The sequence below is a fragment of the Alligator sinensis genome, unplaced genomic scaffold (assembly GCF_000455745.1).
Source record: "Alligator sinensis unplaced genomic scaffold, ASM45574v1 scaffold19_1, whole genome shotgun sequence".
NCBI lineage: Eukaryota > Metazoa > Chordata > Crocodylia > Alligatoridae > Alligator > Alligator sinensis.
This window is the reverse complement of record NW_005841916.1, coordinates 899,402-921,374: the sequence shown is the minus strand read 5'-3', so window position 1 is coordinate 921,374 and position 21,973 is coordinate 899,402. Positions and strand designations below refer to the sequence as shown.

Sequence of the window (21,973 nt, the reverse complement as noted above, 5' to 3'; positions counted from 1 at the left end):
TTTTTCCTATTGAAGTACTTTTTATGACATGTTGACTCCAACCTGTCCCCATGCTAGAAATAGATATAGTCTGTCTCTGTCCATAGAAGGCAGGGTAGATATGCACCTTTATAGACTAACTAAATAAGATATATAGGGCATATCTACATGTTCATTAATGTGCTTCTGTTAATGTACATTAAATTTAGTATCTCCATTGTGAGGTACTAGAAAAAGGTGCATTAGCTTATTTTAATACGCATTAGTGAAAGCGCACAGTTTTTTTGTTATGCTTTAATGTTCTTAAAATAGGCTAATGCGCATTAAAGTGCACCTATAGATGTGCCCATATCTGAGCACAAGTTTTCATGAACCCAAGTTCACTTCATCAGAGGGTGTGAAAGCTCAGTGTAGAGCGGAGTAATCTTTACAGCATCTGATGAAGGGAACTTGGGTTCATGAAAGCTTGTGTCTTCTGACTGACTTCAGACTAACATGGCTAACTACCTCCTTCTGTCTAGCCATAGTCATCAGCCTGTCTTATAAGCGATCGGTAGGCAGATCATTTGCATGGAGCACAACTTTTAATCACATTTCTAGCAAAGTTCATAATGAGGATTATTTGCCATTTATTTGCCCACAGAACAGGTCTAATGCAAGTTAGCGGATCACCACACTGCTCATCAAACTACTTCAGCCTTGACCTTGAGGGGACAGCCTGTAGGGGAAGCAGGGCAGTTCAGCTTCTATTCCCCCTTCTTTTCTTTACTGTCTCTGCTGAGACACTAACTGGAAACAGTTTTCTGATGTGCTTAGTGGTTCTCCAGGGACTGAACAGATGACACCACCATTTTTCATATTGACTAAAATACCATCTGCACTCTGTTCCACCTACCTGGGTTTGAATTGGAGCATAGGCCTAGAAGTGAAAGGCTATATTCTTTTACCAAAAGCCTGATCAACCAATCTGTTCCCTACATGTGCATTTTTATGTATGCTGTTACAAAGTCTTCCATATTGAGTCTGTTTTATAAATCTTTGAATTCTGTGCAGTATCTCCTTTCTCTTGTATTTAACTGAATGACTGTCTTTGTACTTTTGCCATAACTAGTCTCAAATTGTGCTCCATCCAAAGTTATTCTTTTTTGTCAGGCATAATTTTATAACAGGTTTCAATTCTTTTGCTTCCCCAGGGAAAGTATCACCTCTTCAAACGGGGTGACAAAGAATGCTGTGTTGGGTCCCCTTCGTAATGTGCATTTTTGGTTAGTGTAGTTTGTAGTCAGTTTTATTTGTTGATGATTTTCTTTTACTGGACTAGGGAGACAGACTTCCTGTTTTCTTTGTCCTGGCTTCTCTCCCCCAGTCTGTCTATTGGGATGTTAGTGTTCTGACTGCACTTTCTTAATGCAGTTGTTTCCATAGGTCCTCTCACTAACTGGCAGAGAGGACTTTCTTATACTGAGAACTGGGAGCCAGGTAGTCCGGATTTTATTTCTGGCCCTGCTGTTCAATTGTACAAGTTCCTTCATTTCATTTTCCCCATCTGTGAAACGAGCCTGCCTTACAGGAGCTGTTGAGTCTAAATTAACTGCTTGCAGAGTATTTAAATAGCAGGTGCTGTAGAAGGGGCAGTTTCCTGATGTGTCAAAAGGGAGGAGAAGACGTAGCATCCAATATTTTGAGTGATCATTTTGAGTGATCAGTCTGAGATGACAGGTCAGATTTTTTTCAGTCTACTTAGCATTACATAGCCCCAAATCAGTTGAAAACAGAGTTTCCTCTGACTTCAGTGCAGCTGTAAGGGAACTGTAGATCAGATCCTAAGGTTTCTAGTCAGACGTGTAGAAAATGAGAAACATAATTATCAGTTACCTGTAAAAAGCTCAGTATAAAGAACTTGACTGGCAGGACAGAGGCATAGATGAAATCCCATTAGTTCTCATGGGATAGCATTCAACTACCTTAAGATGAGACCTCCTTTGTCTTACAGCCTTTCGCCTCATTGGCTACACCTTCCAAATACTGCCATGGAGGCAGGGTTCCTGCAGACAGTGGCTTCCTTCATTACACAGCCCTGATTCATCCTTGGAGCAGTTCTTTATTGGGCACTGAAGAAGATAGTAATCCTGGGCAAAAAGCAGCATGCCTTCATGTAATTAGACAGTGTCATGTGGATGTGCATAAAGGATTTGGATTAAGGTTGCACAAGCATTTTCTAGCTTTTGAGCACTTGGCTTTGCTAGTTTAATGCTATCCCAGCATAAGGGTGTGCGTGCGTGCGTGTGTCTTCTAGGGGGTTGGGTTTTTTAAAATAGCTAACTGAGGAAAAAATGCATCTTTTTGATACCCACAGGAGTTGTGCTCGGCTCAAGCATTTACCATTTGAGGTAGGCAGCTGACTGATGAGACTCAGTAGAAGGAATGTCAGTTCTGGAAGGTCCCTGTCAGATGTAGGCTTTTCTCCTCTTCTCCAAAACTGTGACAGTTCCTCATCCTGTCCCAATCTTCTCTTTTCATAGCCGAGGCCCACTTATCTCCAGGCTCATTCTCTTTACCTCATCAGTCTTGAAGTGCTTCAGCATGTGTGCACTGTGATTTCTGTGCCCCGCCCTCCCTCCCCAAGGCTAATAGCTTGGCCAAATGGAGGTGGATTTTTTGTAAGGACATCTAAAGGTACATCCTTAATGCACAGTCCTCCCGCTACCAAATTTTATATCTCTTGCTTCAAAGAATTTGGGCACTGGTGCTTTCCTAAGAAAAGATGGTCAGAATTATTTTCACACAAGTAGAGTAGCACATTTTCCCCTAACCTTACTGGGAAACAGCTGAACTGTTTGGGTTGAGATTTAAAAGCAAAAATGAAACCAGTAGCCAAGTACTATACATGCACAGGGACCAAGAATAGAAAATATCAGCCCAAACTCTTTGATTGGCACAGTTAGAAGCATATGCAAGGCAGAGCTTCTGAGACTCTTTGGGCAACCTTAATGAGAGATGCTACCAAGACCACTCATAATATTAACAGTATCTTCTGTAGGCTATAGCCAGAAGAGGGCAGTGGTTCATGTTGTTTTTGGGAACTGATGGAAACACTTCATTGGCATTGTCTCATATATTGCATTTGTCTACAAAGCAATCACATTTATATACATGCGTATCGTGTGTGTGTGTTCTTGTGTTTACTTTTCTGTAAGGCACCACTTTGTATTCACATTTACTTCATTCACGTAGGTTAGATCTGTGCATATACCATGTAGGTGTAATTGCACATGTTAAGTACAGATGGGTACATTTGTGTGATACGAGTACGTGTAAGTATGTAAATCTGACTGCAGCAAGTCTTTGGATATGAGAATTGAGAGATCCTGTTGGCTGTACACCCATGCATATTGTATGCAGGGATAGCTCTAGGGATTTAACCATTTCTTGTTTTTGTTGCCACAGGTAAAATTCTGGTCACAGCACATTTCCTTTATCCTTGTTGGAATAATCATCGTCACCTCCATCAGGGGCTTACTGATCACACTCACAAAGGTACATCTGGCCAGAAGCCTGTCTTGTAATTGTAGTCCATGAGACCTGTGTTTTTCTAACTTGGTGAAGGAGAACACACTGTAAACTTTCTAGACCCGTAGGGCCTGTGATATCTATATATAGGGAGTGAACAAATAGGATCTGAAAAGGACTGGGATATTGGTCCTTGCTAGAAGTGGGTCTGGGGGGTAAAGTGCTCATAGAGACAGAACAAAAGCTAACTTTTTTTTATTAACATGGAACAACTTAACAGGACCATCCATAGCCATTCCAGTCCCTGAACATGGTATAAGAGCCTCCTGTTTGCACAGAGCAATGCAAGAAATGTTAGGGTTCTAACTAGCAACTAATAAGTGTTTTAAAGTCTGTTTTATCATGTGTGTGCGCCTACATCATCCATTGGTCGCCATAGCTTTTACTGCTAACTACCTGCATGAATCAGGTCTAGTGGTTATGGCCCTAACTGATGCCAGGGTGCAGTCTACGTTCATCCCTAGTGTTACCTCTGAGAAGAGTGGGAGATTTTAAGAAAGGAAGTGTGATGTGGCAGGTGGGATTTGTTAGTCCAGCCTACGGAATCGTGTGTTGGGTCTGGATCGCTGCATCTAAATGACAGGGCATTTCTGTAAAACTGGCAGAGAATTAACTCTTTAGTACACTGATAAATAAATCATGTCTGCACACAGTGGGGAGGCTCAGCTATTCTAGTCTTCAAATTGGACTGGGGTGAGGAGCTGGGCTAGAATGTATTCTGGGGGGGGGCCTCTTTAGAGCCTCTACACAGGCTGGCTGAACAACATTGGTAAATTGTTCAGTGAGATGTGCTTAAATGCTCAGCCCTTGGCTGTTCTGCGGGTGGGGTCCTGCTCCTTTTAAAAAGTGTGTATAACCCTCCAGGAAGCATGGTATATGTTTCTTTCAGTGCTGGTTTTTAGCACTGATGGGGAAAGATTGGAATGTGTACTCCTTCCACATTCTGATGCGCGGGACCACAGACCTGCCCAGTGCCAAGAAACCTATTTCCAGTTGCTTTTTTTTTCCTCTTTACAGTTCTTCTATGCCATCTCCAGCAGCAAGTCTTCCAATGTTATTGTTTTGCTGTTGGCACAGATCATGGTGAGTATGCAGACCAGTCAGCAAGCCTTTGCTACATTGTTCCATCTCATCAAGAGCAGCCAGTTGTGAGATACTCAGCTGACACATTTCCTGGGTCTTTTTTGCAGGGCATGTACTTTGTTTCTTCAGTGCTTCTGATCCGAATGAGCATGCCGCTAGAGTACCGCACTATCATTACGGAAGTCTTGGGGGAGCTGCAGTTCAACTTCTATCACCGCTGGTTTGATGTCATATTCCTGGTTAGTGCGCTCTCCAGCATCCTCTTCCTCTACTTGGCACACAAGCAGGCCCCAGAGAAGCACATGGCACTCTGAGGCTGTACTGGTTCAACCCACTGTTCTGGTACCTCACCTCTTGGCTGGCTGCAGCTCTGTAGTACCAACAGGTATAAGAGAAAAGAAGAGCAGCTCCTCTGTGCTCAGACAGTGCGACTTGCTCGTTGAACTTCCATGATTGTCTTTCTTCAGCTCTGTGGCTCATCCTGTGAGGGTGTCATGGCTTGAACATGCGGAAGAGGCAGAGACAAGTAGAGGACAGCTGAGAGTCAAGGAATAGGACCCTCGTGTGACAGTGGCGCCTTACATGACTTCAGGAGATATCGACTGAAGGGGAAACCTGTTACAATCAGGAATGGAATAAAATCTTCAAAGAGGGCACTGTGGAAACAATATGTTAAAATGAACCATTCTTAATCTGGTGGGCAACTTAATATTGGAGGGTGGTGATTCTGGAGCCAAGTGTCTAAATCTGTGGAATTAAATCTGTTTTTTTGTAATACCTCACACTAGCATGTCAGTTGTTTTGTGTCTTCCCCAAAGACTCTGCTAAGCATGGACCCGAGTGTGTTTCTGCCTGGCAGAAGGAGGAGATAGATTCCAGGGAGACATATTTCAGTAGTGTCCAGCTTCCTTAGGATTTGGATTCGTATCTTTGTTTTCTATCTAATGAATCTGAATCCAGGCCTCAGGTTTTTTTTATCCTGTAATTTAAATGGAACCAAGGTTTTAGGTTACTGTTCACTCAAGTCAAAGATCACAACACTGTCTAGTTTGTTATGTTATAAATTCAGTGCTCCCCATTGACCCATGGATTCTTCTACATCAGTCTATATCCCTTGTTGGCTTAATTCATTCACTAAAGTAAATTTAAGTCACATAATTTAAACTTGTAGCTTCCTAAAGGCCGTTCTCCCAGGCCTTGTTCATTTTGAAGTTGTTCTGGGACGTACATCATAGATGGCAGGGGTAAGACCTGAGAGAGAGAAATAGCCACTCTGAACAATTTATTGCAGCATTGTCTCAGACTTACAGCATAGCAGACACTATCAGTATTACAGTGGTGCTCACATTGCATTAGAGACAGCGTGTTGGCACAGAGTCAGGCAAAAACTGGACACGCTGTGAATTACTTACATAGTTCTAACTGCTGTCATTTGCAGCTGCAGAGAAGGAAATAGTACTCAGAGGTTCTGAAGAGCATATGATTAAGTTAACTTATTGTTGTGAAAGAGACAGCATCCACAGTTCATTAGCACAAAGGAAAGGAGTGCTCTGCACCGAATATATTGGCTTATGATGTATTACATCTGCTGGGTTGGAGTGATTGTATTACAGTAAACATGGGATGTAATCGGCAGAGTGAGTGATTCAGTTGATGCGCTTTGATTAGTAGGAAAGGTCTCTCTTGTGGGAGATGATGGATCAATTCCTTTGCAGTTAGCTTTCTTGTCCTTAAAAGGCTAAAATACATATTGATTTGTGACTCGCATTTCCTCCCCCTTCAATGATATACTTAATTATGTCCCTTATTAGTCATTTAAGCCTTCACAGAGCACTAATACAAGTAAGTAACTAACTGCCCACTTCACAGTGCAGCAAGCCAATTAACTATGATTTGCAGCATTTGTTAAGTGACTAGGAGTTCTGCAGAGGATTCCCTTTAGGGAGAGTTGAGTTACAGGAGCGTCTGGCTTGCTGTTCCTCACGAGGATGACGTGCCATGGAATGGTTTGGCTCTGGGCAATAAAAGAACAAGGACTGCATGGAAGAAGAGCACTTTTTTCAAGATTTGAGAGGCGTCTGTCTGATTTGTCTGGTACAGTCTGTCTTATCACAACTCCGTGTTGTCATCCTCGTCATCCTTGTTCTCTGAGGTAGTTGATAGTGAAGAGGAGGATGAGCCAGCCTGTAGATTAGCAATAAGGAGAACATTCTGAATGTTTTTAGTTGAAAGAAATATGCACAATGGCAAAGGGGGGAACCCTATATCTGCCTATACTTGAACCTATCCTTACCCCTTGGATATCTAGTAACTCAGGACTACCCACTCTCTTTTGATTCTGGTGAGGTCCTTTCTGGCTCTGCTGGAAGGCTCTTTCTAGAAACAGGAGAGTCATTTGTGTTGTGCAGTGGTCTACCATAGAGGCAGCGATAGGGATAGTCTAAGACTTGAAGTATTCATGGGCAGCTTTTGTGCACATCAGCAGTATCAAGCTGTCACCACCATCCTGTATTCTTGCCTGCCTGCTGTGGCATAAATAGTGAATGATTTTAGTAATGTATTTAAAAAAAAGTAACCCATTTGTTAAATCCTATCATACTAGATCTTTGCTCTTTTCTGGCTTCCGTACCAAATCTGTCAAGGTTGCCTACAAAAAGGAAAAAGGTTTGGCTGTAGCTCTGAAAACCCAGGCTGAGGTGCTGAGACTCTCACTGGAAGAATCTGCAGTCAGAACTTAACAGTTCTGGTGGTGGTGTGTGAATAGGAATAGCATCTAGCTCCTTTCCTAGCTCCATTGTTACTTCTGCATGAAAAGAAGCAAAAATATGTTTCACAGTTAAATAAGTAGAGAAGATTCTGAATCTGCACAGGGATCTAAACAACTGTTTAAGGTGTTGCTGTTCTGACCACAGGTGCACTTCGAATTCTTGTAGCCAGCACAGTTTTCATGAGCTTTGTGGGTAAGACTTTTTTGTTAGACAAACCTCATCACATTTTACTCAGTACTTATTCCTTATCTACCCAACAATTTGCACAGTCTGGGAATAGTTTTCCTAAAGGATCCACGCTCACTGTGTTTAAGCATTGTTACTTCAGTTCTGTGGTTGAAGCAAGAGTGCCTGAGGGACAGAGTTGCCCTCCAGAATACAATATTGGAGGAATCACTTGGAACTTGATAACCTCTCATGTTCTGGGGCCTAGACCTGCAACATAGATACTGAACTGTCTTACTTGTTACTCTGAAAGAACAGAGTAACTTGCTATAATTTGGTCTCAGACTTCCTGCTAATTAATGCAAGTATGCTTTTGTAAATTTACATGCAGCTTGACTTGATAGATCCCATGTCAAATGCACACAGTGACTGGAAAGAGTTACTTTCTCTACCCCTTGCTAATCCAGTAATTTGGGACTACCTACCCTCTCTCTTGGTTCTGGTGAGTTCCTTTCTTGTTCTGCTGGAGGACTCTCTGTATAAGCAGGAGGGTCATTTGTGTCAGGTAGTGGATCTGCCATAGAGGCACTGATAGGGATATTCTGAGATTTGAAGTATTCATAGGCAGCTTTTGTGCACACCAGCAGCGTCAGTTTGTCACCACCATCCTGGACTCTTGTGGCCGTCTTGTCATAGGGTTCATTCTGGACGTTCACACCATTCACTTCCACCAGAATGTCATTCTCTTCCAGGCCTGCTTTGTCAGCTGGTCCACCTTTCTGGATCTGCAAACACAGGTCCTATGTGTGATATTAGCTCAGTACCAGGAAAAGGTATGTTAACATACAGTATGGGAAAAGGAGAATGCAAGTTCCGAGACCTTTCAATGCAGGAGGGTAATGTAGGTTTTGGAGACAGTTATCCTGGAGCACAACTTAGTTGGAGAAGGAGAAAGGAAAGAGACCTTATTGTAGTTAAAACTGTAGCAGTCTAATTTTATCATCTGCCCTAGGATGGGGTTTACCGTAAGACTTTCAATGAGGGGAAGTGAGTGGAGTGGTGGTATTCAATACTCTCTTGTTGCAGCAGAGAACAGGATTAGTGCCAACTATACAACTGAGGAACAGGAAAATTGACTGACATACATTTTTCTTCTTAAGCATTCCATGGCTCTCAAAAATCTAAAGAGAAATATTTATGAAAATAGAGTATGTCTATGGGATAGAGGAGTATTAAGGAAGAAGAAGGAAATAAGACAAAAACGTGCAAGGTAGTCCAGAAATCTGTGGATGAACTGGCAATAAATCCTAGGCCCCTTTTCTTCCAATCCTAAATCTTAACCTCCTGACAGTAATCATGCAGAGTCTTGCCCCTCCATCCTGGTTTCAAAGGCCTAACTTAGCTAAAGGTGTATACGACAGACTTTGCCTTCTTGCTATGTGTGGGTTAGCCTGGCTTGTCTGGAATGCCACTGTAAGGGAAAGAAGGGAAGAGATGTTTGTTGCCCAAACATTTCTTCCTTGGGTCTGCTGCATATTCTCCTAGACTTGAAGCCCATGGTTAGTACCTCTTGGAAGAATTGCCCAGGCATATCCTTGCTTTCATTCAAACAGAAGCCAAATCCGCTTGGGCCCTTCACCAGTTTACAGATTTTGGGTTTGTGATTCACCAGTGGCTCAGCAGGTGAGGCCAGCCTTTCTGCTGTATTGGCTGGAGGTGGATCTTGCACCTCATGGTAATACAGACAGGGAGAAATTTGAGCCTGAAAGAACAAAGGGAAAAATCAATATTGATGTAAACTTTTGCAAAATCTGTCTTTAGGCTGTATCTCATATTAAACATCTTGTTATATTTAAATACAGCTGTTGGTATAAATCCTGCTCCTGGACTTTATGCTCTTGTTCTTAGATGCCAACTTTTTTATTTTTGCTGGGGGGGAGAGGTGGGCTGGTGCTCCTCACTCCCAACCAGCTGCCCCCTGCCCCAGCTCCCCAGTGTGTGGGGAACAGGGTAGGTGTGTGGGGGACTGGAGGGGGCACAGGCGATATGGGGGGGGGTGGCAGAGCATATGCCCTCTGAGATTTCTGCACTCACAGCAGGGTGTGGGGCTGCAGCTGGGCTGGACCAGCTCCAGGTGGGAGCTAGTGCAAAAGGGAGTGCCACACTGCCACGGCCACCAAGGTGAGGCACCTCCTGCCTACCTGGCAGCAGTTCGGGCACAACTCCATGCCGTTGCCATGCCTCACCTTGGTGGCTATGGCTGTAGCCCTGTGTGCTGTGACCCACTGTGGGTGCAGAAATCTCGGGGGCACATGCCCCCCTGCCGCATCACCTGGGTTCCCCTGCCTCCACAATGCATTGCCTTTGCCCCCACCCCCAACCTGCTCCCATAGACTTAGCTGGAGGGAGCTGCAGGAGTTGCTCTCCACCACTGCTTGGCTGCCATGTGCATATGCGCGTGCACATGCATGTGGTGCCCCCTGCCTCCAGTTGCCCTTCCTGCTCCCCCCAGCCCCAAGCACCCCTTGCAGGCTTGGAGTTTGTCAGCCTGCAAGGGGAGACCCAGGGCTTCCCGTATCTTTCTTCTTTAAAGGATAAAATCTGCATTTTTCTTCAGCAAATGGAAAACCTGGATCCCTGGTAATATCTCAGGGCCTCAGTCATCGTTCCTAAGCACATCACCTTATGTCTAGCATACTCAACATAACTGAATCCATTTTTTACAACATAAAATAATATAGAAATATATTATGTAATTTTCCTCAGGTTTGGGCCCTGACAGCCCTGTTCCCGAGGTGGGCCAGGGCCCTCGGGCTCCAACGTACTTGGCACCAGTGCTCTTATTAAAATCTTGCCAAGTGACTGGAGGAAAATTGCAAAGTTGGCATAAGTGTAGACCAGGATTTCTCTAATTCATGCAGAGAGCTGCTTTGTTGCTGTGATTAGTGCTACAGTGTTAATTTTGTTATCTCTGCTCTGACATTCTGTAATCTAGTATTGTTGTAATGGTGCATATAAATATCTGGGACGAGAGAATAAACTGGAATATTCAGTGACATGAGGTCAAAATCTACTGTGTGACATGGGAGATCTGAAGCAAGAACTTAGTTGCAGACCTCTGCCATAAGCAGGGCTGTCCCTAGCAGGGGGCGAATTGCGGTGACTGCCCTGGGGTCCTGTGCTCTGGGGGGCCCTGCGGAGTGGGGCAGAGCAGTGGTGGCTCTGTGTCCAGTCACTTGCTACCCCTTGCCACTGCCAATGGCAACTTCTAAAGGTCCAGGGTCCGGAGCAGGTGCGGGGCCCTACGTGGGCTGACTTGCCCCAGGCCCTGTGCCCTGCTTGGGTCGCCTCTGGCCATAAGGAATACTTCAGGAGGGTCTGAATAAAACAGCTTTTATTCAAGAATGTGCCTCCATTAGCATGAAACCACTGCTTCAATGGACCATCCCTTTCTCCCCAGGACTTTATGTATTGACATATAAATCCATGCAGTACCCTTCGCCTGCATTTCCTTACCAGTTTATACATGTCATCTGTCTCCTTATTTACTATCAGCAATGTGGTCTTTTCTCCACACTTCTTGATCCTTTGTACCACGCTGTCATGATCCAGGGCCTCCACTGACTCCCCATTGACAGCCACCAAGATGTCGCCATCCTTTAGGTCTGCCTTGGCTGCGGGGCTGCCGGCATCAATGTCTTTAATGAAATGACCTATGCCCCAAAACCAGTACACGAAGAAGACTTTATATGATTGGCGAAAGGGCGTTCAATTGGAAGGATATTTGCTTGGGATGGTGAGAAGGGACTGAGGGTGATAAAGGTTCACTCTCTGATGAGGCCTTCAGGGTAAAACACATTCTCTGACTCATTGCCTTCTATGTTTTCCTTTCAGAGAGTCTAAATTCTCTTGCTTCTCCCCAAGAAGACCACCTGGACATTGTTGCTTCCCTACTTGCAAAATTATGCAGGGAGAGTTAAGTCTGCTTACACTTGACCACTACTTGGCTTTCACTGACATGTTTTTGAGGATGACCCTTGAGCATGCCCCAGAGGAGCTGGGGTTCAGGTGTGACTCCATGTGTCATCACACTGGACACACTGCTGATCTCTAAAAATGGGAAGCTTTCTCCAATGGGAGCTTGGCTGTAGTGGGTGTGGGAGGCTACAGTCAGCCAAATGGAAAGTTCCCCTGCCAACTTGGGTACGTGCCTGCCTGTGGAGGGGAGCTTGGCCAGATCTTGTCTCTCCCAGCTATCTTAGCTATGGGAACAGGAGAGAACAAGTCCTGCAGGCTCTCTAAATGAATGCTGCAGCTCATGCAGTGGCCTGGCTGGTGGCTTAATTCTTACCGCTGCCATTTGGCTCCATCCTCAAGTAGAATCCATAGCCATCATTTCCCTTCCTGAGCTCCACAACACGAGGTTTGAGGGGAAGCAGTTTCAGGCTGGCTGCATCTCTCTTCAGCACCATCTGGTTGGTACTGTAATACTGATCAGTTTCTTCATCTGACAGCAGAAACATAAGGTGGTTCCCAGACTTCTTTACCTGAGGAATGGGCTGGAAGTTACTGTACAGTTTGGACTTGGGATTGTACTCTACAACATGAACACACTTACGGGGCCTATAGACGTTCTCTGATGTGTTTTAATTCGAGTCTGCTCCAATGCATTTTATTCATTTGAATACTCCAGCATGCCTCACTGTCATGTGTATTAAGCGTCCCACATTTCAAAATGGCTGCAGGGGAGCTTTAACTAAAACCTGTTGAATGAGCTTTAGTTTTAGTGCCCCCGAGGCCATTTTGAAACATGGGACACTTACTACACGTGATTGTGAGGTGTTTTAGTTAGAGTGGCTCTCCAGGACCCACTCTAATTAAAACGCCCCTCCTCACCCCAGAGCACATCTGTAGGCAACCATACTATGTAGTGTAGTTGAAATGAATAGAGTCCACCAGGCCTATTATACATTCAGGTCTTACCATTCTGGATCTGTTTCTCTCTCTGTATGTTCTCCATCCTTACCTGTGTTGGCTTATTCCTATTGCCTCACTGCTTCTTTGACCCCCTGTTTTGCTGACAGAAACACTTCTTTGTGGGCATTGTGGGTAGAGCTTATGAGCCCCAGAGATTCCCCAGTTCCCTCAAGCCTGCAATTATAGCCCATGTGCCTGTGAGGGTGAAGGTAGGTGAGGTCTGGAGTGAGATCTTGCCATGACTTAGCTGCTCTGTGGTAACTGTCTCTCTGCCATGGATTACCCTGTGGCAAGAGAAAGTTGCTGAGGAAACTTGGCTTTCTTTCATGCAGGGTTATTTTGCCCCAGTTTAGCTCTCACCAGGAGGCAATTGTGGACAGAGGAGCTCTCTCAGCCACCCCTGTGTAAAAGTCAGCTTTGCCCCATGTTAACTGGGTCACGTAAAGATTGCATCAAGTTATTCATCTGTAAGTGGGGTCATTACTGGAAAAACTGTGGGAAATGCTGGTGTAAGTAATGATTAAGCCATGTGGGGCATATTGGTGGGCCTGGATAAAAGTCACCCTCCCGCATAAACCATGCCATTCAAACCAGCTTGAGCCTTATAGCCCAATTACTCAGGTACATGGTTGTGTAACTAGTCTGAAAAAAGGAAGAAGACGGAATCCTATAAATATACCTTTTCAACCACTTCTTCGTGCGTGTCATTTTCCACATTTGTTCCATTAATTTCAATAAGGCGGTCGTTATTTTGGACTCCAGCCTTCATAGCTGGTCCCTGTGGAGACAGCTCTATGACGAAGACCCCCTTCTTACCTGAAATGGGTTGCAGAATAATTATGCAAAGAAAGTTACTGGAATGTGCTGCCTTCACTGATAGCTAAGAAAATCCCATCCCAATGAAAAGTAGACTTGAAGGGACAACTTTGGACACCATGGGGCTCCATTTACTTCAAAGTTTTAATGGCACAAAGCTTTTATTCACAGAGGTTCACCTGTGTGCCTCCTCCCTGTCCTAGGGGGATCACCTCTGTGGAAGACAGTGGAGTTAATTTATTAGTTATTGTTAAAATTATTGTTTGCCTCTGTTCGGAGTGCCTGAGGGGCCAATTATGGTGGTTTGAATGGGTAATTTGGTTGCTGGTAGTGCTAATGAGAATGGAGTCTTTCTCAAAGTTTGAGTTGATGAAGGCTGCTCATTGTTTAATGTGGTTTATTCAAATTTCTGAATTTTCTGTGTTTGGAAAACTTCTAGTTTTTACCCTTGGGTTACTCCAGTGTAGCATTTGCATTGTGCCACTGTTCTGCATCTACTTTGGCATTTTCTAGAGATGCAATACAGATGTAGACAATTATGTTCATTCTACTGGCTGATATTTTGGAAGAGGCAAAGGTTGAAGGGATGGAAAAGGAAAACAAAATCTCTTTGTTCAGGTCCTTGCTTCCTAGGTGAAAGTACGTCTAGATTGAAAGGGGCTCTTGGCTTTTTTTCAACCTGTGGATTTTTGGTTTCTGTCACTTCCAGCTGCTTTTCTTCTGTTCTCTCTCAGCGTTCTGTGGGCTGTATTCTAGGGTAATTCAGAGGATGTATGTGGGACACAGTGCAATGGCTTATAGGGTTCTTCTGGCATCTGAGGAGGGTTAGTAGAAGTGGTTGTAGCAAGTCTACTACAAATTGACAGGAACTAGGAATAGATTTATGAAGAACAAGCTCCTCTCCCCATCTCACAGCAAATGAGAAGTACTGGCATACCTCTCCCCGCATCCCCTTTATACCCATTATTCTCACCCACTGTGGTTTTCAAGGAGAAGCCATAGCTGTTTCCCTCCTTCACCAGGTAGCAGAGACGGGGTCGCGGAGCTGGGGTGCCCACTCCATTCATCACTGGGGATGACAGCTGCTCATGTGGCTTCTGGGCTGGCTGCTTACCCAACTCTTCCAAGTTCAGTTTTTCTTTTTCAGCATTTTCATAAGATGCTTCATCCAGAACAAGCAATACAACAGAATTCCCACTCTTTCTAATCAGGTCCGCCACCTGCAATGGATAGGTTGAGCGCTGAGGTGCTCAAAACAAATGCCCAGATAACTGATCTAAATTCCTATCTTATTGGGATACAGTGAGTGCTAGCTATGGGTCTTCTACTACCCTTGCCATTTCATCAAGGACTTTCCTTCTCTGCTCAGGTTCCAGGAGACACTAGGATTACAAATAGATGTTGGGCAGCGGAGGTCAATGAAAATGGTTAGGAGGCTGAAGTACATGACTTCTGAGGAGAGGCTGAAGGAAGTAGGCTTATTTAGCCTGCAGAAGAGAAGACAGAGAGGGAATTTAATAGCAGCCTTCAATTACCTGAAAAGCGGTTCCAAAAGGATGGAGCTAGACTGTTCTTAGTGGTGGCAGATGACAGAACAAGGAGCAATGGTCTCAAGTTGCAGCAAGGGAAGTTTATGTTCAATATGAGGAAAAACTTTCTCACTAGGAGAGAGAGACTAGAACAGGTTACCTAGATAGGTGGTGGAATCTCCATCCTTGGAAGTTTTTACAACCTGGCTGGAGAAAGCTTTGGCTGGGATGATCTAGTTGAGGGATGGTCCTACTTTGAGCAGAAAGTGGGACTAGATGGCCTTCTGAGGTCCTTTCCAACCCTAATTTTCTATTATTCTATGATTTGTCCCAGGACAAACCATTTTATCCTGGGATAAAGTGTGGTTATTCAGATGTTGTCCTGGGGATAAATTCTAAAAAGGTTCCCAGGATGATAAATGCTAACAATTTATCCCAGGACATCAGGATAACTGAAAAGTTATCTTGGGATGGCATCATTGGTTCAATTGTAAAAGAGAAGCAGTGCATGCAGCTGCTCAGTAGACCCTGATAAGGTGGTGTGTGCACATGACAATCCTGGGATATATCTGTTTTGGGAGAAACACAAGCAGAACTTTTCCAGGGGCAAATGCAACATCTGTTCCTAGCCCTAAAATAAAGCAGGGAGCACAGTTGTATAGCTTTTATATTTCCAAAGGATTGCTGTAGCAAATACCCAAAGTGGGGCTGGAGTCTTGGAGTACATCAGGGCCCCCAAATGAAAATTATGCATACCTGTGCATGCTCTTCATTGTCTACAAATGCACCATTGACCCTCAGGATCCTGTCTCCATCCTTCAAGCCAGCTTTTTCGGCTGGACTGCCCTTGTCCACGTTCCGGATGAGATGTCCCAAAGTGTCTTTTTCGATCCGCAGGTAGAATCCATAGCCCTTTTTGTTTTTCCTCTTCAGTTTGCATTCTCGAGGCTGGAGAATAGAAGTCATTTCTGCCAAACAGGGTGGAAAAAATACAAGTGAAAGTATCATGAGGAAAAACGGGAGGTACATTTTTTTTTTTTAAATACATAATGAGCTGGCCTCTGCTATGGGAGCTGATTCAGCAGTGCAGGGCATGAGTGTTAAATAGTGATAGCAGGAGGAAAAGCAGCCCACTTTTGTGTTCTGTCTCTCAAAAGATAGAGAATGCAGAGAACAGAGCTGTCTGTCTGTTAAATTTAGGTGAAAAAACAGAGGTTAGGCTCTATCCCAGAATAATGCCTCATAGGATAGAACAGTGGCTGGTTCAGCTGATAGAAGCTGCTACTGGACAAGATGGAGGATTAAACAACTCTGAGAGCAGAGAGCAAGATGAAGGGAGAACCTGGCCTCCTTGGGAAAAATGGCCATTGCCCAGTAATTTTGATGAAGCGGAATTACATTGCAACAAAAGAGGGATTTTTTTAGAGCATTATGCTTAATGAATATAGAGATAGTTTGGAGGAACATAATATGAAAGGAGTCCAAGTCTCCATGACAGTTTGCAGCTGCTGCTTTGTGTTGGCTAGAAAATGATATTTAGAGATTTGTTTTTGGGAATTGGCTTGTAGGTAGAGTAGATATTGTAACAACAAGGGTTAATTGGCTTCTAAAAGCAGCAGATGCATGACGAATAGGTCCAAGGAGGTGATACTTCTCCTCTATTGGGCGCTGGTCAGACTACAGTTGGAGTACTGCGTGCAATTCTGGGCGCCGCAATTCAAGAGGGATGCGGATAACCTGGAGAGGGTCCAGAGAAGGGCCACTCGTATGGTTAAGGGCCTGCAGACCAAGCCCTACGACGAGAGACTAGAGAAAAACTGAACCTTTTCAGCCTCCACAAGAGAAGGTTGAGAGGCGACCTTGTGGCTGCCTATAAATTCATCACGGGGGCACAGAAGGGAATTGGTGAGTATTTATTCACCAAGGCGCCCCCGGGGGTTACAAGAAATAATGGCCACAAGCTAGCAGAGAGCAGATTTAGATTGGACATTAGGAGGAACTTCTTCACAGTTCGAGTGGCCAAGGGCTGGAACGGGCTCCCAAGGGAGGAGGTGCTCTCCCCTACCCTGGGGGTCTTCAAGAGGAGGTTAGATAACCATCTGGCTGGGGTCATCTAGACCCAGCTCTCTTTCCTGCCTATGCAGGGGGTCGGACTCGATGATCTATTGAGGTCCCTTCCGACCCTAACATCTATGAATCTATGAAAAGCCTATTTGTGACAACTTTTGCTTCAAGGCCCACTGTATTTGAAGCCAGCAGACAAACAGGCTGGGAAATTGAAAACATGTACCACTCTAATCCATAACAAAAGATAGGTTTGCCATGTTGGAGCCAGGTCACAGTGACTAGCTGCAGAGACCTTGTGATTTCTGGTTTTGAGGCATCCGGGGCATGTCCAAATTAAGACGTTGGTAAATGATCAAATTAAGATGCGTGCATTTGATGGGTTTGTTGGAACAAAGGAATATGCTGACAGAACAGAATGTGGACAGTATGATGACCACAGGGAGACCAATCAATGATGCCCAGAAATGGAGAGTCAGCAGAGGAGAGAGAGACTACAAAAGGAAGGAATACAAAAAGAGCAGCAAAGGGTTTCCGAGGTGGGATTATGAGGCTACCATGGACAGGGGGCATATCACCAGCCCATCTCGCCCACCTCAGTGTGGGGGGAATGGGTGGGAGTGGGTCTCCAGGCTGCTGACATCCAAGAAAACCACAGGGTCAAGCTTGCGTGCTGGCCAGACGTACCTCCCCTCTGTGACATCCCTAGGACTGGTAGATCTAGAATTGGGAGGTAGGAGAGGTGTGTATTTTGTTTGCCTTGCCTGTATTATTCTTGTATGCTATCATTGTGTATCAATAAAATTTGCCGATTATCGGATAGAAGGAAGTCCTGGTTGGTATGAGGGTTTGGGTCCACTCAGATTAAGATATCTGGGTCATAAATCCAATGCCAACAATTGGCACCTATTTACAAAGCACCTTTCTCTGGCCAAGTTCAATGTCTGGTTCTCCATACCCAAGCATTGTCTCCACAAATGATACGCTTACTTGGCCAAAAAAGGACTTGATGATTTTTCATTTCCCTTTCTGCTGCTTATGGAGCAAGACTGAGGGGTCTACTAGTAATTTGGATGTTCAAGACCACTATCCTACCTACTGAATCAGAATATTTTATGCATGAGACTACTTAGTGATCCTCAGATTCCAGCTAGTTCATTGCTGAATATTTTAGCAGAAACAGGCAAATAAATATGCTAATCCTAAATGACCTCTTTGGAAGGTAATAGTGTCTGTCTGGAATGTTTCTTTAGCTTGTTGATGCATGTGGCAGGGACAGCTAGTTCTTTTGCATACTTGGCTATGAATACCACTACTAGGCTGAATAGTACACTATCCCTTTGGGTGCCTGGCTATTTGAGAGAGTTATGTCACGAAAGGGCAGGTTTAAGGTACAGAAAGCAAGCAGAGAAAGCTGCTTCTCTAGGGAAGGCGTCTCAAGCAATCCTGCCAAAGAACCACATTGATAAATATGTCCATGGGATGAAGTGGTGGCTAATTTGGACAATTTAGGCTCTCTGGAAGTTCAGGCAATAATGAGTTGATAATCTATCGGGCTTCAGCAAATGGACTTTCTTCATCCTCTCTTTACTAGCAGGAATCTGTGAGATGACCACGGAAAGCTGTGTTGGAGAGATTATACATTAATCACAGCCTAGGCCGATAAAGGCCATCTAATCACCCATTGTAAAACTTTCATAATCACTGCCTTTCACTCTTTATCTTGTGGCTGATGTACACAGGAACACTTACTATGAGGATCTGGCGCACAGTTCACTTCAGGCTCTTGATCACGTTTGCCTTTGAATACACTCTGTGACCACTAGCAGAAAACAGCCCATGTCCACAGAGCCCATGAACTTCTGAGCACAGAGAATTTCATCAGAGGCAAAGGGAGTTAATTTACAGAGCATTTGACTCTGGAGCACGATTAGATTACTATGTTGTACAGATAGTCTGGCCTTGGGAAATTGTGGGGCTAACGACAGCACTTTCAAACCCCACCCCCACAATGTTTCTAAGAATCACAGACACGTTTAGGGAAGTATCCAGCAAAGTCCAGCGCCAGACAAGTTCTGGCTGTGGACTCACCACTCCAAATTTTTAACTATATGATTGATATCCCCCAGAAATTGGATTCCTACACCCATGCACCCACATACATAGACATGCATGCATGCATGTGTAAATACACACCAAGATTATTACAGTCCCTTCCCCTCCTCTGTTGGTAGAGGGGTGTGTGTGGGTCAGCTAGGCTGTCAAAAGTATCTGAAGCACAGACACTTCAGAAGAAGTTTAGAAGGAGGATAAAGGAAGCTTGGTAGCTTGGTGCTTACCCACTGTCAAGAGAGAAAGAGTAACTTAATACTCTACAATGCCTCCAGTCTATAACGCTTACACCACAGGGGATGTTAAGACTGAAGGAAGTACTGCTGCACCCATTCCCTCTATTCTTTTCAGCTTTTTCCTCACGGTCTATTCAGAGTGTTCATCCTGACAGAGGTTCTGCTCTGCACTTTAGCCCATCAACTGTAAAGAGCAATATCCTCTGTTATGTAGAAACACACAATTTACCTATTTCAGTGGAGCTTACTCCTGAAACCAGTGGACTACATTGATTAAAATTGAAGGTCATAGCAGTTTGTCCGCTGAACACTAGGAATGAGCATTGGTGCTTGAAATCAAAGAAAAACCCCAATGTAGACAAGGCTTAAACAATCAGGTGGAGGGGAAGGAAAATTCCAAAGACAAATAGAAATGCCATTCTCAGTGCAGGGAAGCCTTACATGCATGGTACACGGTGGAATCTGCTTAGTAACAAGAAGGAGATTTGGAGGATAGTGAGCAGTGAAGAAGGAAAGGAAATTCCTACCTGTGTAAGAGCTCTATCCTCAGGAATGCTCTGCAGCAGTCTCCTGGTGGTTGTAACTGTAGGCACAGCTGGACTTTGGTAGAGCAAAGGTTGATTTAAAAGATGATTTATTTAACTGAGTTTCACTGCATAGGTTATCTACTTGATAACCTGCCTTGGGCCAGCCTGCTGAGCTACAAATTGCTTCTCCCCTCTCAGCAGCTTTGAATTCCACTCCATGTTCCACTGATTATTACACCAGCAAACTCGGGTTTCTCCAGGAGTGGGTCCAAGACAAGCCTGATCTTTGAGCTTTCCCAGAGAGACAATGAAAATAAGGATCAGGGAAATGTCAACCTGACTGATGGGTGAATGCAGATATATACGTATATGTGCTATATATAGCAAACTTATCTAGACCTTCCATAGGCACTCTAAGTGAGTTTGCAAGGCAGATTGTGGCTAGAAATCAATGTTATTTGTATTACTGCAGCACCTAAATGTCCTAAGGAAGACTGTAGCCCCACAATATTAGGCACTGCAGGAAAAAACATAGTCATAGTGCCTGCCCCAGAGACCTACAATTTAACATAGAAGGAAGACAAAGGGTGGGAAGGAAGCAAGAGGCCCAGCAAAGTGCTTTCAGCAGAAGGACAATAGAAAGCCTGATCAAGGTCAATGGTAGAGCTGGGAATAGGATCCAAGTCCTCTGACTGCCAGTCACTTTATTATGAAGCCCCCGGGGACTGCACAACAGTTGAGGTAATGTGGTGTTGTCATAATGCAGCTTCATTTGATATTCCCTCCATGAGCTGGCTCCATCAGCTTCGTGGGTACTGGAGATGTGTTACAGGCTAGTAATTGCTTTAAGAACAGTAATTTAAGCCTATGTAGATGTTCCAGCGAAGTCAGAAGAGAGGGCCAATGTTTGTAGGTAGATTCCAGAAGGGTCAGAATCCATGGAGAAGAGCCTGGCACCTGAGAGGGGGGCTTGGGATACCCTTTTCCCAGAAGGAAAATTCCATACCTGGGAATAAGGTTGTGAATACCCTTTGTGACTGGAGAGCAGTCGGTCTCAAAGGCAGGCAAGAGACTGGGTGGGGGTTCTTGTGTAATAGGCCAGTGCAATAAGGGTAAAGTTCTTTGGAGAGAATGAGTCAGCAGCTGCAAGCGTTGGAGAAAGGACCTCTACGTGGCTCAGAGCACTTGTCAGTGTGGTCTGCGTGAGAGGTCCTCCACTGTGTCTGAAAGCTTTTAATGTTCAGCATGGCCTACCCCATGTGCTCAGAAATGATGAGATTGGCCCCCAAATCATGAAACTGACTTAAAAAATCATAAAGCAGGACTTTTATCGTTTGCTTTTCTGATTTCTGAGTCATTTAGGGCATGTTCTTAAGCACTGTTGCACATCTGTGATGTCTAGACCCTTAAAAAGCAGAGCTCATGTAATCATACGCCCCTGGGAGCTGGGTTTGTGGTCACTTAAGGCCTGTTATGCTCCATCTCATGCTTATTTCTATTGCAGCAGAGGTGAGTGTGGGCATTTCTGCACCCTGGGCAGGGGTGGCTTGTGGGTCAGCATTAGTGGCAATGCTGCCAGCAGCAGCGCTGGCTGGGCTGCTGTTTTTGCAACCCACCCCATAACTCAACCTCCCCCTATGTATCACTCAGCTATGTTACTGCATTGCAGCTGTGTTCTCTTTGTCACATTATTAACATTTGGGGAGTAACTACTTTAAAATAAGCATGTGTTTTCTCCACTTAGGAACTCCTGCTGGAATCAGATGCAAGCTCAGAGCAAACTCCGTAAAGCTTATCTGTGCTACCTAAGGAGTTATCTGTTTACAAGCCATCATTCCAGATTTATAGCAGGGATAAACTATAACTCTGCCAATTCAACTGTATGTTGTAGTGCCTGACTGAGCTAAGGTTACAATATCATATTTGCAGGGGCTCTCAAGGGAAGAAATTTTTGTTTGATTTTAGGATCTTGGTGCCAATCCTACGTTTTACTAAGCATACAGTAAGGTGGTGCAGAAGACTGTGAGTAAAATAACCATTGGCACTTCTATAGCACCTCCATCCCAATGAGAAATTGTAATTATTGCTGCCCCCATTGTTCAAGTGGGGAAGCAGAAAAACATAGAGATAGGCTTAGAAACTGTGCA

General features: G+C 44.4%; 2 protein-coding genes across 4 annotated transcripts in view; one reads left to right on the top strand and one right to left on the bottom strand.

The window, feature by feature from the left end:
- Positions 1 to 5,414, top strand: part of GPR89B (G protein-coupled receptor 89B) — a 21,360-nt gene extending 15,946 nt beyond the window's left edge. Inside the window, exons 11-15 of one of the 3 annotated variants that reach the window (XR_003092902.1) lie at positions 1,973 to 2,134; positions 3,427 to 3,516; positions 4,567 to 4,632; positions 4,740 to 5,017; positions 5,100 to 5,414. Coding sequence is in view for 2 of the 3 variants with exons in the window: in XM_025198174.1 (XP_025053959.1) it covers positions 1,973 to 2,134; positions 3,427 to 3,516; positions 4,567 to 4,632; positions 4,740 to 4,946 (525 nt within the window). In the remaining variant the exon portion in view is untranslated. Of the gene's footprint in view, positions 1 to 1,972; positions 2,135 to 3,426; positions 3,517 to 4,566; positions 4,633 to 4,739 lie in introns of all 3 variants that reach the window. The other 2 variants (XM_025198174.1, XM_006018874.3) reach the window with 2 other exon arrangements.
- A 487-nt stretch (positions 5,415 to 5,901) lies between these two features.
- On the bottom strand, positions 5,902 to 19,960 carry PDZK1 (PDZ domain containing 1). Its single transcript, XM_006018873.3, has 9 exons — positions 19,827 to 19,960; positions 15,644 to 15,855; positions 14,332 to 14,578; positions 13,222 to 13,358; positions 11,917 to 12,112; positions 11,082 to 11,278; positions 9,133 to 9,327; positions 8,051 to 8,350; positions 5,902 to 6,816 (listed from the first exon to the last, which is right to left on the bottom strand). The coding sequence occupies exons 2-9, from the start codon at positions 15,851 to 15,853 to the stop codon at positions 6,742 to 6,744; spliced, it is 1,557 nt and encodes a 518-aa protein (XP_006018935.1). The 5' UTR covers positions 15,854 to 15,855; positions 19,827 to 19,960; the 3' UTR covers positions 5,902 to 6,741.
- Between the last annotated feature and the right edge of the window lie 2,013 nt (positions 19,961 to 21,973).

What these genes read in the sequence shown, in the direction of transcription:
- PDZK1 (XM_006018873.3), bottom strand. Translation starts at nt 15,853, where the DNA reads ATGACTTCTATTCTCCAGCCTCGAGAATGCAAACTGAAGAGGAAAAAC. An exon ending in CTCCTTGAAAACCACAGTGG is followed by an intron (nt 13,359 to 14,331) that starts GTGAGAATAATG and finishes AACCCATTTCAG; the next exon opens with GTAAGAAGGGGGTCTTCGTC. An exon ending in CTGGGCAATTCTTCCAAGAG is followed by an intron (nt 8,351 to 9,132) that starts GTACTAACCATG and finishes CTGTGTTTGCAG; the next exon opens with ATCCAGAAAGGTGGACCAGC.